This window comes from Bacillus rossius (genome assembly GCF_032445375.1).
Source record: "Bacillus rossius redtenbacheri isolate Brsri chromosome 9 unlocalized genomic scaffold, Brsri_v3 Brsri_v3_scf9_2, whole genome shotgun sequence".
Lineage (NCBI taxonomy): Eukaryota > Metazoa > Arthropoda > Insecta > Phasmatodea > Bacillidae > Bacillus > Bacillus rossius.
Genome location: NW_026962013.1, coordinates 14280554 through 14297381, shown reverse-complemented (window position 1 = coordinate 14297381; position 16828 = coordinate 14280554). Strand labels below are relative to the sequence as shown.

Genomic DNA, 16828 nt, shown 5'->3' with positions numbered 1-16828 from the left:
AGCATCCACGTGGCGTCACATCCTGGGCCCTGGGTCCACGAACCTGCTCTAATTCTGCTACCACCAATCCTAGGACTGGTTACAGAGGGAGGGGAGAAGTCTCAGGAAGGCACACGTCAAGGAACAGCACTAGCATCTGGTGTTGGGAGAAAACCACCCCCTACGCATTATGACAATTATGCCAGACGGAAATCGCCACATGACCAAACACAGCTGACAAATTGTAAACAGTGACGAAAACAAAAACCTTGTGCAGCGATCTGATGGGGTAGGGGTAGGGAGGATCATGCTCAGAAACTAAATTGGTTCTGCTGCTTCTTGTAAATAAATGTTCAAGGGTGTGGTTACACAGGACTCTGAACTATTTCAGGTAAATATGTTAAAATTTGGTGTGCGGTAACACAGTCTGAACATGTTTCGTTCGAGGCCATTTCTCATTCAACCTTAACAGGTTGGCAAAGTAGTTCAGACTTCTACATAAGGCTCTGATTGGCTTGCCAGTGTTGAGAGTATAAACAGTCCTTTGCGATAAACTCAAGATGGAGAGTTTTCCTGGTACAAGTTCGTATAATATTTTATCAACTGCAACCAAAAAAAAAATACAGGTAAGCACTTTATTGTTTTAAAATTTATGCTAATGATAATTTTCTAACAGAGGTACACTTGCTCAAATAAATAGAATCCATAACACATTCATTTGATGACATTAGACTAGTGATGGCCCGATATTCGATATTCGATATCGGAGATCGGTAATATCGGCACATTTTTCAATATCGGACATCGGTAAATACTTGCGATATTTTGATAACCGATGTTTGCTCTCGCCAATAATACTTCTCACATAACCTTAACCGTAATTCCAAGCTTATTTTCCGCGGGCATTTTATCTTTCTTCACGTCACCATATTACCTAGTAATTCCAAGCATATTTTCCACTGAAACAATTTCAAGATTTCAAGCCTATTTCTTCTTTCTGATACTGCAATGCATCCCGACGGTACAATTCTTCCATGTGTACACAAATCCCAGTCATTAGTGCATATTTATTCGTTTCAGATATTCACAAAATGTTTTCGCTTGATGAATTTTCGAAGTTCACTATGTGTACATAAATTTAAAACATAAACGAAAATAATTACAATATTTAATTTATTAAGTGGTGTAGCCGTAAGTAAACATGAAGAAGAATAAAGTTGCTGCTTGATATTTCAGACATTTTCTTTCCGTGTCGTTTCATGGTCGCCAACTGCTGTTCTATACAAAAACGTTACGTAAGTTTTTACAAAAGCTAAAATATGAAACGTGTTTACGTAGGGCAAGTTGCAGCAAAGGTATTATGTTGGCTATATTGAGTGCATAGCCAACAACATAAATAAAGATGTGTGGTTATATAAACTCTGAAGTACGTTTCAAAGTTGTATTGAAATTACTTTTCACGTATTTTTAAAGTGTTTTCGCACCAATAAATGGAGTGATACACTTGAACAATGGTCACAAAATTTGCTACCTGAAGACCCTTTCTAGCGTGTCGTTTACCGTGATGAAATTTTACAAAGGGTACAAAAGTTTGATGTTTTTCGGCGGTAGCCTATAACTCACATAGTTTAGGTTCCCTACCACGTTCGTGCATCTTCGGATTTCTCTCAAAAATTGAAATTAAAAAAATAAAAGTGTTAGGTTAGGTTAGTCACAACATGCTTGAACTTCTGATTTAGCGGCTGAAGTGGCGTTAATAAACTTCGGAAATCTTCGGAAATTCTTGCAGGGAACCGAAACTATGTGAGTTGTGGGCTTCCCGTTTTTCGGACGGTATTTTTCGTAGATTACAGTTGAGACACTGGACTCAGTACATGCATCATGCAGTGGCTTGTAATTCATACATTCTAAGCAAATACACTAGAGACTAATACCGGACAGCTACAAGATTTCTCAACATTTCTCCACAAAAATCTGAAATTTGTTTCCTTGTATTTACAATATGTTTTTTGCATACTGTAGGTAATACCTACACCAGAATATTGCTTTATATGGCCTTGAAAAACAATTTAATTTTTTAAGACCTTGAATTTAGAGAGCTTATTTGTAGGCCATTATGATAAATTCATTATTAGCTTTCATTTAATGTGAATTTACTATATTTTACAATTAATAAAAAGATATACATTCACATATAAGTATGTTTATTAATATTTAACATTTTTCATTATTTTCTCTAACAATACTCCAGAACCACAATTTTATAGAATCAGTGTTAGAAATGAGATGGGCCTATTATCAGAATATCGGAGTATCGGTTATCGGATCGGTAAATTTGGAAATATCGGAATCGGAATCGGTATCGGGTTTTTGGATATCGGGCCATCACTACATTAGACAATCAATTTTGTCGTAGAAGATACTTTATACCAATTGCCGTGTAACCGTACACTTTCATGTTTGTAAATGTGTTTACATAAACATGTTCATCTGAAGTATTTCGAGGTCCCGTGTACCCACGCCCTAAGTAAGGCTTGACGTCATCCGGCCGAAGGCCACCCTAAAGCCCGACCTGCAACCTCCAGTATCCGACCCCGCTAACGGAACGCGCCCCTAGCCATGGCCCACCCGAGTCAGACGAGCGCCGCGGGACTTAGGTATTATCAACGCCCTTAACGTAATCGGCAAGACAAACAGAGTCATGTACACATTAAATTCACTAAACTTTAATGAACCCGCCACTTTGAATTAACAACACCGTGCAACACAAGTGCGACATAGGAGTGCCCAGGTCACTCACGTGTAGTTTTCTACTAAAACAGCTGTGAGTGCAACACTTGCGGCCTTCAGCCTGAATTCAATAGTGTAATATGTGACGTAACTCAAACCGCCCAAATGAGCATTTATCATTCGCCATTGGAGTAGTTATCAAGCAACAAACAGTCTCCAGTGTGACTCTAATAATTCAAACTTATTTTATACAAATTTATTAAATGTCATTTCTAAAACATATATAGATATTAAGTTAATCATTAAGTTTTATTGTATGAATTTAGAGCCACTTGCTTTTTATTATTAATGTAAGTTTTTACGAATAACGGAACTTTAGAAACTCTGGCGCGACAGGGAGCTCACCCCTCCCCTCGCGCCAGGGCCAGACGCCAGTACAGCGCGACTCGCGGACCGGGACGGATGCACGTCCCATGGGGAGCCATCATCTCTTTGTCTCCAACGAACTTCCATCTGGTAATTATAGTCACAACCGAAACCTTTTTTTTAACTACTCCCCGTGTGCGCCCGGTCCTTTTCCTGTGTAGGGCCTAACCCAGCCGCATCAACTTAACACGCCCCACACCACGCATTACGCGGGGCCGTGCGATATACGGTACGGGCCGACTCCCGCCACCACAGACTTTTAATTAATCGCCAGGTGCACAGGCACTGGCTACATCCAATCGTAGACGTGTTTTAATTTAATAGCGAGCCGCGGTCCACACAGGTGGGCCCGCGCGTCGCCTTTCACCAATTACGGGATTAGCCGACTCTAATCAAACACTCTTCCTCCACCGCGACTAGCGTGAGGACGTAACGTTAGTGACGGCGCGTCAGAGCGCCTAGTGTATAATTGACAGTGTACTTTATGTAGGGAAATCGTGTGAATGTAATTGCAAGTGTAATTTGCCGACGTAATTAAAAGTCCACTCCGCACACTCCCTGCGCGACATGTGAACGACAGTGCAAAGCCGTGTACGTTATTTCTGAACCTCACCATGCGTCCTATGCTGTGTAGGGCCAGTGGGGCAACAGGCATTAGGGATCCCTCACTTCATCACCACCGCCGCCGTTCCTAGTGGGTCACGCAGGGGCTTTCGTACCTCACGACCCACCTCGTGGCTAACCACCGCGTTAGCCTGGCGCCCTCCCGGACACGTTTCCCCGCAAGAGAACAGCCTTCCCGCTAGGAACACCGCCGAGTCTCGAACACGAGAACCCGGGCGACGGCAGGCTTACATGTTAAACGCTTATGCAGAGGCTTAAGATGATCTACACCCGAAGATTATAACAGGTTTTTGAACCACTGTGTTACCAATTTGATGTTCATAACATGAGTCATTCCAGGAGTTGGGATCAAACTTACGATCCATGTCACATGAGCGTCATACTTTAGCAATCTTAGCCCAAAACACATTATGACTAGAAATTAAAGCCCATCTAACATATTTTTTTCTCGTTTTAATACGTACAGGGTAATTGATGCTTGCAACAGAGAGCCTAGAAATGCAGTAGGTGGTAGATGAAATGCAGAATGATCATTCACTCAACAGGAGAGTTTAAATGATTCAACATTATTACTGTTTGTGAATGGTACAAATTTGGAGCAGAGTTTTGGATATGTTTAAATGCCCAGAGTAGGTAGGTAGGCATTTCATTTTACATCTTGTCAGTGAGGTAGTAGTTAAGAGTCTGACACATTACAAGCTAGGGTGAAGTCGGAAAATAACGTGACAGTATAATGTGGAGTCATCCTAGCAATTCCCTGGGAATGATTTCCTAAAATCTATGAACACCAAAATCATGACGGCCTAACTAGAATACATACCACCTTCGGGTCTGGAATGTGAGTCCAGCATCTTGCCCACTGAGGCGTTTTTCTCCATGCAAAGAAAACAAGCTCCGAAAAGAGGAGAAACATATTGATCTTGAGTAAGAACATACACCTTAAACACACCACAGAGACTATACTTACTGGTGCTGGTGGATAGGTGCAGGTCACATATGTCCTTGATGGTGTGTAAGTCGTAGAGGATTCCTTCAAATTTGAAGTTGAGCAGCCGAGGACAGCTCTCAATCACTTCCAGGATAAGGTCGTCCAACACCTCCATGTTGTTTCTGAGGTTCAAGTGAAGACTGACTGCAGCATTGTGTTGCAAGAAGAAATTTCATTATTAACACAGAATGTATTTTGGCTGATTCAGATCAGTCATACAAATACAGGAATTTCAGGAATTTCTCAGGACCTATAAGTACTGTAAATTTTTCCAACATTTTTTTTTATCAAAATGGTAATATTTAAAGTAATATAAACCTAAGCAAAATGAAACATTAGCAAAGTACTAAGGAAATTTCTACAATTTGCGCAAATGTACGGAAATTTAAATAAGAAAGCTAAAATGTTGTCAGAGATAATTACAACTACCACATGATTTAAGTGCACAGTCATCATATATTTGTACATATTTAACATATGACTATCATCTGAATAGAGGTGTCAGTAAACAAAAGGCAAGTCAGCAAAATGGTGTGCGATATTAAATTCCTTACTTACCCATGACCTTTTATACCTGTACACACCCTGGCATGGACATACTGTTGCATGATTAGAATTGCATAAGTACACTAATTCTGAAGTAACAACTATGTACCACATTTGCCTGAATTTAAGCTTATATATTTTTTCCCTGATTTTGGCAATATCACATTCTATTTTCGACCTATAATTGCAACCGTTAAATAAAAATTTATAGCACATTGAAATCACATACACATTAACATTTACTATACAAAAATTATAAGATAAACGGTGCTATATAAAATTATTTTTTACTGGTGTTTAAATACAGAATTAAAAATATAACTCAGTTAGTATCCACGGTCGACTTAAGTTTTGAACCAATAAAAACATTCAACTTCCTTTGGTACCTTTTTGAAAAATAATGCAAGATACACTAATAATGTAACAATTTTAAATAAAAACCCACATCACGGTTCAGATCCTTGGTTTATATTGCTTAAGGGATTTCACATGTTCTTAAATTTTACCACCGGTCCTGCAAAAATCTTTTAAAAACATATTATTTTCCTACGTCCAAGGTGAATATAACACCGACGTTTCGGTCGACATTGCAGTCGCCATCATCAGTGTAGAGTTACCTACTGAGGCTATTGCAAGTTCTGCCTTTTTAACAATCTCGCCTGAGAGGGGAGTGTTTCCCGATTGGCTACTTCAACGCTGAAATAAAGTGTACACTGTATTTTGTCAATCTGAGGTCTGTGCATATGCATACCAAGTCTCATCCAGTAGCAGTTGAGAATGTGACGCAGAGTGTGTCTGAATTTTCGGCTTCGGTTTTGGTTCCAAACTGCTCCGCTAGACAGGCTGAAGCTATGCAGCGGAATACTCGGCAGAAGGAACACCAGGAGGTCTTCATGGTTGCTGATATTAACTGCAGAGAAATGGTTGTTAAGACAGTGGCAACGTGCTACATAGAAAAATTTATTGTAAAAATATGGCTTTTAAAGTATTATGTTGTGGTGCATCCTTTATTCAAATTAAAGTGGCTCTTAATTCTAGGAAAGGTGGTATTATATTAGTGTAAGGGGATTAACCTAAGGTTTAAGAGAAGAGATCAACAGCAACAAAACACTGTAAATAAGTCCAGAAGTAGGGAAAAAAGTGGGCATTTACTCCTAGGGACATATTTCCCAGAAAAGTATTTAAAATTTTACTATAGTGGGTTCACTTTTCTAAATTTTACATCAAACATTAGATTGTTCATATAATCAATCACTTTGTGATAGTATTAAAGATTTTTAAAAAGATTGTATTTATGTAATCTTTTATAACCATATTTATCAACTTAGCTTACTGTTTTTTTAAATTGTACCGCTTAAAACAAGGAATTAAGAAACATTGCAGTGAGAATAAAATCAAAAGGAAATTTGTCACAAACATATGGTGAAGAATTTTAAAGAACATGAAAAGTTATTTCAAAAGTGTTTATGTGACTGATTATCAAAATGTAAATTTATGTTTTTTTTTTGTACTAACAATGAGTAATTAGACAACAAATACAATGTGACTTGTGCGTATGCATACACATGAGAGTCTGATCACATTGGACACCCCTCAAAATTTTGCTCCACTGCAGTTCAAACCCGGGGCAAGACATCGGACAACAATTTTGTTGCTGCAGACGCAAAACCTCATTTGCCAGGTGTTGGTGAAATTACAATCTCAAACTTTAAAATAAAATAAAAACATATACAGTAAACTCCCTATTATCCGCGCATGCTACGAAAAAATACAGCAAATATGTAAATCTGTATTTAATTACAAGTGAGCAAATTTGAACTCTACTGACGAGTGTATTGTGTGCAGTATACAGTAAAACGCCACAGGCCTTCTCGGAACTCACACAGTAGGCTGGCATGCGTAATTATTCAGTAAAATACAAAAATTTTAGCAACATTAAATTTTTTTTACTGTTAATTGTAATGTTTATTGTACATACATTTTTAGATTTTTAAGTTGAAATTAATGTTTCTTTTTTTTTTTTTGTTTCCCATTTTCGGCTCTTTGCGGATTATCCACGATTTTCACTATCCGCGGTGGCCCTGCCACTTAATTTCGCAGATAATCAGGAGTGTACTGTATAAAAAAAAACCTTCACAAGATACAGAAACGCATGCGACAGTATTCTTTTTTTTAACCATACTAACTGAAGTAAAATAAAAATGTCCTAAAAGGGAAATGTTTCAAGGGGGCTCCTGGATTGTCCGCGTGAGCTCCAAAAATCACGACAATAGTGACCCAGCCAAGTCGGCCGTCTCAAAATAAAGTTTTCTTCGTAATTGAAATGTTTGGGCACATGCTGTGTTGCGTCTGCAGCGACCGCGTGGGGATGCGGGGGCCACGACGCACCGACGGTGATGCTGACGCGCAGCGCGGGGCAGGCGGCCGCTAGGCGGCCCCACACGGCGTCGGGCACGGCGCGGGCCACGTCCCGCTGGTCCACGGCAAGCCGGAGCGCGCGCAGCCCCGGGCCGGAGCCCCCGGCAAGCAGCCCCAGCGCCGCGCCCGACACGCTCGAGTAGTCCAGCTCCAGCACGGCCAGGCCGTGCAGCTGCCGCAGCAGGCCGAGGTAGTCCGCGGTGCCGGGCGGCAGCTTGGCGAGGCCGAACGCCCGGCACAGGCCGAGGTGCCTCAGCGCGCCGCCCGCTCGGCGCACCAGCCTGGCCGCGTCTTTCACGGAGAAGTTGGTGTTGCACAGCTTCAGCACTTGCAGCTGCTCCTGGCTCCTGCGGACAACAGCCGGGCCGTGGTCAGGGCCAGGACAACAGCCGGGCCGCGGTCAGGGCCGGACAGCGGTCAGGGCCGGACAACAGCCGGGCCGCGGTCAGGGCCGGACAGCGGTCAGGGCCAGGACAACAGCCGGGCCGCGGTCAGGGCCGGACAGCGGTCAGGGCCGGACAACAGCCGGGCCGCGGTCAGGGCTGCACAAACAGCCGAACCTGGGGCGCGTACCTAGTTCTCTGTGGGTTGGGGGGGTCCGCTTGCTCTTGCGAAATTGTGATAAACGTAAACATTGTGCTGGGTGGATCTTTTAGGTTTCACAGTGTTATTAGAAATGAACAGAAACAAGGTGTGATTCCGTCTGAATATAATTATGTCAAATTTATTAAAGGAAAAATTTATAACAGGTATTAAAAAAAAAACATACAATATCAATTAAGTACTTAAACAGATATCAGGTATATTCAGGAAAAAAAAACATGGGTCGACCCTAATTTCAATTATAAAAAGTTTCATTTACTAAAAATATCTAAACCAATAAAAAAATACAAATATATTTAAACTATCCCAGTATAGGTATGTACTTAAAGTCCAGACATTATGTTGATATGATGAAATTTGTCTGACGGCGTAATTTATGAAAGTTCAAAAAAAAGGTTGAAAGATACAGTAGCACCGGAGGTCGGGGCTTCGTTTCCCGGAGATCATGCGGGAACTTGATGCCAGGGCGCTTGTGTCCTGTTGAGGAAGGGAGATGAAAATGCCAATTCGGCGTCCGGCTCTCGGACCCTGTCTGCGAACAGTCCGAATCAAAACTGATTAGAACTTGTACACAGACAGTATACGGGGCAGAAAATGCCCGCAAAGTCAAGGGGGGGGGGGAGGGGGGAAGACAGGGAAGTCTGCTTCTATTTACCAATGCGTCGCCAGCCAGGAACTGGGTCCCGCAAATACGCGGCTGGGCGCGGATGTTTTCATGATTTCAAAAGAAATAATTTAAAAGAAAAATAACTATTACTCTTGTACTAAGCAGACGGACTAAACTACTTAAAAAAAATTCCAGGGATAGCATCCCTTATTTAGGCGACTACATAGTTGGTTGCGGCCGGATGGAAGTCTTGGAGTGTCTTGTTGACTCACCGATAATTACAAACGGTCCTTCTGCAGTCGCGACGCGAAGTGTCTTTCGAAGAACCGCATCTCGTAATTAAAAGTAAATGTTCTATCAAAAGTGGAGGAGGGGGGGAACTGGGAGTCCGGACCGAAAGGTTCCGAAGTTCCCCGAGTGGGCGTCATAAAAAAACTCTGACTGATGTCTCGAAGTTGGTAGTACTGGCAGACCTTAGCGCTACCTTTTGAGGGGTGTCTGAAATAAAAAAGAATCGACTCGCCCAAGGCGTCTGCTTAAACAAGGGAATAAAGGGGCAGTCAGGTGCAGCTCTCTGGCGTCCTACAGGGTACGTTGGCTGGGCGGTTAGCGAGTTTGCCACTAGATGTCGTGTGCGGTCCATCTTGGCACACACATTTTTTTATGCAAGGCGTCCTTGGAGACGGTTGCTGTCTGCTGGGGTTTATGACCGGTCATTGGTCTTAGGCGAATTCTTAGAACCGAGAGGGAAGGGGGGTGGACAAAAGCGCAACGACGCTGGGAACTAGCGTCCATGACGTGACTCCAGGGAAGTGAAGCTAATACGTATTCGTGACGGTAAAGGCTATGGTCAGCTCGCCTCTGAGAAATGGTAACAGCTCGTCCAGAGCTGCTGTATGAAGTTTTAGTCATGAAGTGAAGTAACGTTACAGGCCTGGGACGTGCCTGTAAGCGAGGGAAATTTCAAACGGGCTGCCAACAAAGTCTTAGATCTGCAAAAGATCCTATAGGTATCTGGGAAAGGTGCTTCTGTCTACTGGCACAAAGTTTAACTAAGGGGGGTACACCAGCCTAACAAAGTGTAAATCACCCAAAGTAACCAAATTATAAAGAAAAATAAAATTTCTTAAAATAATTTAAAATTATAGTAATATATATATATATATATATATATATATATATATATATATATATATAAACGTGTCGAAATACCAAATTTCCGGCACAACATCAAAACTATTTTTAAAGGAAAATTTCTGTACATTTTAAGTTTCTGGCTTTCTGCATGCTTATAGGCCAAAATATGGACAACATACAAGCACACTATTCAGAGATGACTTGTGGTTAATTGCTTGCAATTAGTACAGATTTGCACTGCATGCTTTTTTTTTTACACATGGTACTCCACCAGACACAAATTTTCATTCTAATTAATAAATTCAAATTAGTAATTTGACACATAAAATTTTTAAGTTAATAGTAATGATGTATCAGGAACTTATTGCGTGAATCTACATCAGACAGTGTTTAATGAGATTTTATAACTGACACTACTTCCACCATGACATGAGTTAAAAAAAACCTACAAGCAGTTCAATGAGGCTGCAAATATTTCACCAGGCACCTTGCATGTGCAATCAATCCCTATAATTATAATTATTATTATGTAATTTTTTCCGAAAATCCGTTACGTAGGTAATACATGAATATTAGGCCTACAGTATTTACTCTGGTGTCTCATATTTTATGCAGATATTTTGTTTAATAGCATGTACTGTAGCCCTTATGCAATTTTTTTTATTTTGGGTAAAAAAAATTTGCACTGTGGGGTTGAATATGTGCATAATAACTAGCCTTTGTTGGTTTTCAATAAATACGTTACGAGCAAGTATAAATTGTTTAGTTAAAATAGCTCAGTAGTGTGTGTAAAGCATCGTGAATTACACCGTTAAGCTGTGTCGGACTACTGCCTGTCACCGCCGGTTAGTGACGTGGTCATTTGCCGCTGGGCTGGCGCTCAGTAAGAGGGGATAATCTAAAACTAAACCAGCCAGGGACTGGGAGAAAGGAGGGAGGGGTGCATGTGCATTTGGACATGCAGCTATGTTTGTGGTTCTACCTCCCTCCATTATCATTGCAAATGTCCGCCAACTGGCACCATACACAATTACCTAGCTCAATTTGTTTTTGACGAGAGATTTCCCACACTTTGTACTGCAAAGTTTCAAATACACAACTGCTAAAAAGGTCGTCCTTGTTTTCATAGGAGGAACTGACAAAAAAATATCGAGCACATGCAATCTTTCTCTCTAACAGAAGGAGACGTAAAAAAAAATATAGACGGGAAGGGAAACATGAGTGTAAAAAATAATACTCTTGGTTGATAAAGGATGTAAAGGGGTGAGACGAAGAACCGGTGAAGTTTTTCTTACCCGGCAATAAGCTGAGACATGGGCCATAAAGACTTCACTTGTACCCTACTGGAGACAGATTTATGGTAAGACTTATATTTGAGGGTGACCCTTACGGTGAAAATGTTAGATTTTTTTACCCAAAATTATAGATGCTAACCATATGCAGGGGCGACCCTTCTGCCGGTAAATACAGTATTCAATGATTTTATTTGAAAGCACTGAGGTTACACTGTATTTGACCAAGTTCAGGGATTAGGCACACATTCATAAATACAGTCAACTATTATTACGAAAAAATTTAATTCCGTAACATTTTATTGTGCTTTCACTTTAGATATGAGGCACAAAAACAATGCCGGTATGAAGTCAATTTCAGCGTAAAATTTAAAAGCCTCTTCCTCATACAGGCAGGGTGCTCAAATGGTTTGCATGTTACTGGACATTTTGGTGGAATCAGCAAGTAAAATTCAGTGTAGGACTTCAAAAAATGGTTTGTAAAAGCTTGTTACTTAATATTTTATAATGCCGTACCATATACAAAAATTGTGTCTTTTTTATTTATGGATTCTGCGGTAACATCAGCTGAAAGTTAGTTTACCAGACCTTTTTAGACTAGTCCGAAGTCTTTATGCTTGTTGTTGGGATTGCTTGTAACCAACTGAGTGGCGAGAAGCGTCGGCACGTCACCTGAGGAACGCGGCGACGGCACGCAGGATCCTGGGCCGGCTGCCCCAGTTGTAGCCGTGCGCCCAGTCGACGAGGTGCAGCTCGCGCAGCTGCGCGGCGCCCTCCGCCAGCGCGGCGAGGAACCTCTCCGCGGCGCGGGCGTGGCCGCCCCAGGTCCAGCCGGCGGGGTCGCGCCGGCGCCACGCCAGCCGCAGGCACCGCACGTGGCGGCAGTGGCGGGCCACGGCCCCCGCGACGGCCCCCGGCAGGTCCTCGTTCACCACTACGTCCGCGCTGCGCCAGTTGCACGGCGCGCCCAGCGCGTGCCGCCACGCCGCGCATACCTGGCCCATTGCCACGCGGTCCCGGGTGCCCAGGCACCCAGCCACCTCCAGCAGCGCCACCTGCGGCAGCTGCGACCACGACCCCTCCCTGGCCATGGCTGTCGCCGCGGCAACCACCCCCTGTTGCCGCGCTGCGGCCCCCAGTGTTGCAACACTCCTGTCCCATAGATGGCAGATGTGCGCAGTATCAACAATTCAGATGTTACAAAATTCACATCACTTTAAAAACAAGTTCATTTTCAGTTAGCAATATCTTGTTTAATAATCATTATAAAAATTTACAGTTAACACAAACCTCCAGCGTTTCAACCTTTCCAAACAGAAGTGGAACATATTTGTCACCACCAGGTAATAAAAATACATTATTTTATTTATTTATTTATTTATTTATTTATAAAGAGCTGGCTGAAGTATCCGGCGTTGTATCCAGCTTTACGACGAGTGAATTATGAAAGTAGAATTATGCAAAATTTATTTTAAATATGTAAAGTTTAGGAATGTATAAAATTAGTATGAATATTTAGGTGGGCATGGAAATAAGATAGCACATATTTAATTTTGAAATCCAAAGTTTTTGGTGTTACTGGTCTGCACGGCACGAAGAGAGAGAGAGAGTGGTGGGAGGGGCAGTGGGAGAGTGTAAATGAACTTAACATTGGACAGTCACTTGTAGACCGGCGCGGAGGTCACCGCGCGGCACGTTTGCTTTGCGTTTTCGGGGAACATAAAATAATCCAGCAAGAGTTTTAAGAGACGTTTGCGGGGTCATGTAATTGTACGTTTATAAAAATGATTTACGCGAGTGGGAGCGGTGTACAACGATTGCCGGGACAGCTGTGTTAAGCTGTCGCGTGGTTTGATGGCCACACCCATTTTTCATCATTGCCAGTTAGTGTGTACTTTACCAAGTTTTGGCTTTGGGCATGTTTACGTTCAATCTATGAAGAGAACATTTAATAGGCATTTATGTTAGGCATGTATGAGCAATATGAACTTTGATGAAGCAAAGATCAAGAAAAAGTACTGTGAACAATATTTTAGGCGTGCTCGTCAGTTAGTACATGCTTTTGCTATGAAGCCCTGCAGTATGTAATTTGTCTTCCGTCTGAATTTTGGGAACCGTATAAAACATTTTATTCCCACCCCACGCAAGAAACATTATACACGGAACAATTTTATTTGAGTGTCTGCAGTAATGTGGAATGTTGTTATGAATAGAACTGGCCAGTGAACATAATATTGAGTAATTTTGTAGGGAAAAACTACATCATTTTAAGTAGTGTAAATTTCTACGCCCCAGGTAATATAAAAGTCCTGTATGAATATTCGGTGTAACACTTATTTTAGATAAGCTCGCTAAATATTCCTTTTTTTTTTTTTTAATTTCTTTTATAATTCTTTTAGTCACAACATTGCTAAACAAGGTACCTTGATTATAAGTATTTAAATGGCCAACTTATTTTTAAGTCATGCACATGATGCCTTTATACATCAAAATTATGCATTTTAAAGATGATAATACCTACTTTATATGATTATTTGAAGTTAAAAATATTAATTTATTTTATTCCTTTATAATATGTTCACATACCATTTACTGTCATTTCATTGTAAAATGTTTGGTAGCCCATTTTTATGAATATAATTAAATGCAGTGGTACACAATTTTTGATTTTTCTTGTTGACACCACAATCACTATCATGATCCTTAAATTTCATTTGTCTGCTGTTTTCTGCTGTGAAAGCAATATTAAATTATGGTTCACATCCTTACGGTGATAGTACAGGTCTGATGAAGGATGTGGTGCTTGAATTTATTCCAATTCATAACATGTTCGCCGCTGTATATCAGACACACTGTTCTGGCAGGACGTGGGGATGCGAGCCACTACCAAGTAGTGACGGTAGTTGACTCTCAAGAGGCGGGTATAAAGGGAGGAAAGATTAACGAGTGGAGGCCCCAGAGGGTATGGATGTGAATGGAAACAGGAGTCATGCCTTTCTAGTAAAAACAGGGAGGGAGTGGAATGGGCTGGAGGAAGGAATTCTGGGAGTGAGGCATGCCACGGATCTAAGAAGAAGAGGGGGAGGGAGGGAGGGGAGGTGTTTACGAGAAAGGGGAGGACTCTTTGCCTCAGGTGAAAGCACAATTGCGAGTGTAAATCAATAGTTATATGTATCTGTTGTTTCAAAAATTGATTTAAAAATGTATCAGAGAATTTATTAAATGTATTAAAAAAATTACCAAATAATATATGATAAAATTAAGTAAAACCATACATATCATATCTAGATCATTAAAAATATAATGACTTAGGTATGGACATATTTAAGAAATAATTGAAAACTACGTGCTTGTCATCGTTTAAAGAAAATAAAATTTTGATATCCGTTACACATAATCAGCAAATGCAAAAACCAAATAGTAATACATTTACATCTAATAATATCTCTTTCTTTGAAATAAAAACAATTTTTAAAAAAATTACAGTTTTTATTTGTTGCATGTCATAACTATTTTGTTGCAAAACTACATTTCCCATACTCAAACAAGTAAAACCAACCATTGAACATGCATATGAAAAAAACATCAGATATCATCAACAAGATGAAAAGCGCATGCACAAAACATATTAAAAGAAAATGTTTATGATAATGTTGGGGAAGCTTGTGCCAAGCAGGAGAAAGATTGAGCACTGGAAGTTTATTATCCATTCTATGGATTTCCAGAAGACAGTGAGAGAGACCAAGCATCAAATAGGTCCAGAAGTGAGAATAAGTCATCATAACTTGCAGTAGGACATAGTGAAAAGATCTCAGCAAATAGACCTACGGAGAAGAAACTACAGTAGGACAGAGTGGCTGCAGTGATGTGTTATGTTTCAGAATTGTTCAGTGTTATGTCTTATTGTAGTGAGAAAGGGAGATGTAATGTAGGGGATACTGGACAGGCTAGGTATCCCGACTTGCGGGAGGACTAATGAGAAAACAAGAGAAATATGGTGGAATATGGTGTGTATTAAAACACAACATTACCAATAATAAGTGGTTACCCAAACACGTGTACTATAAAAAAGGCTCATTATGTAAAGGCAATTTGAGTCTATCTATCGATAGATAAATACATTTACCCGCAACAAAATTTTTGGTTTCACTTAATCTTTGAGAATAAATATAAGAACTTTTTTTCCTCAATGCTGAGGTTCACAATATTATTATAATCACTTTTAAGCATGTGGCAGAATTTGGCTGTCTGCATCTTGGTCAGTGTCAGTGCAGTTGTGAAGATGCAGACCGAGAGAGCAGACGGACGAGAAATCCTTCTTGCACTTGTAGCAACTGACTCCGCTCCTGAGGATCGCCCGGTGCTTGTTCAGCGCAATCACGGACAGGAACTTCTGAGTGCAAACGTTGCATTGGTTCCTTGCTTCACGGTGCTTCTTCCGCCTGTGAGAAGACAGATTCTTCTCGCACTCGAAAGCTTTGCCGCAGTCGCCACACTCGTAGGGCAGTGGCGTTTTCTTCCGGTGGGCACTGATCACGTGCAGCGATAAGCTATCACGGTTACGGCACTTCTTGGGACAATGCCAACATGTATATGGCGCTGGATTAGATGCTATCTGAGAAGGTTTCACGTAGTTTCCTTTCCTTTCATGAGTTTTTCTGCAATGACTTCTCAAAATGTCAATGTTTTTTCTTTTACTATCATGTTTTAAGACAGGCTCTTCCATAACACCACCGTCACCCTCGGGACTGCCGTGTGTTTCGGACATTACACTTTCACTCATTTCAGAATCGTGACTCCGCTCGAGACCCGCAGTCTCTGAGGCCTCTGGCCGAGAACTCATTTGAAATTCAATAAGCACGTTTTGATTGTCGAAATTGTGCTGGCACAGGTAGTAATCTTGTGGTCCTTCAGGTACCAAAATAACATTCTTCTGGAAAGGCACCAAAACCAGGGCAGAGTTTTCCTCTGTTTTTCCTCCAGATTCCTCGCCCACTCGGGTCAATGCTTGATGGGGCACGTTTTCTTCGTCACGGTTTTCATTTTTGTTCCTATCCCACAATACTTTGATGTCTGTGTCCTGGTCGTCTACAGACATTTCATCTGGAGCCAGAACATCCTGCAAGCTACACACATCTTGTATAAAGCAGGTCAGCCCAGACCTAAAACAAGAGAATAACATAAACCAATTGTGTAGCTCCACTAATGAGCATGCAGAATGTAAGTGTACTGTAACAGTCTTTTATTATAATTTTTAGATTTAACATACAAAGGTTTAGGAAATGTTTTATATTAATAAATATTAAACATATGTATGAAAATGCTTTCTTTATTAGCACTGAAAATAAATTAACATTATTTTTTCTTTCTAATACTGGTGTTTAAAATCCAAATTTTAACCCTCCATCACTAATTTTTATTAAAATACAAACTATGCATACAACATGCTAAAACCATTTGTCCTAAATAGTTACTTGT

At 40.8% G+C, this 16828-nt stretch overlaps 1 protein-coding gene across 1 annotated transcript in view; it reads right to left on the bottom strand.

Annotated features, from left to right (window-relative positions):
• LOC134543088 (F-box/LRR-repeat protein 8-like) overlaps positions 1–16828 on the bottom strand; it is a 35320-nt gene that overhangs the window by 14537 nt on the left and 3955 nt on the right. Inside the window, exons 2-5 of the mRNA XM_063387867.1 lie at positions 12023–12414; positions 7682–8058; positions 6045–6203; positions 4727–4891 (exon numbers count right to left, since the gene is read on the bottom strand). Coding sequence (XP_063243937.1) covers positions 4727–4891; positions 6045–6203; positions 7682–8058; positions 12023–12414 — 1093 coding nt within the window. The remainder of the gene's footprint in view (positions 1–4726; positions 4892–6044; positions 6204–7681; positions 8059–12022; positions 12415–16828) is intronic.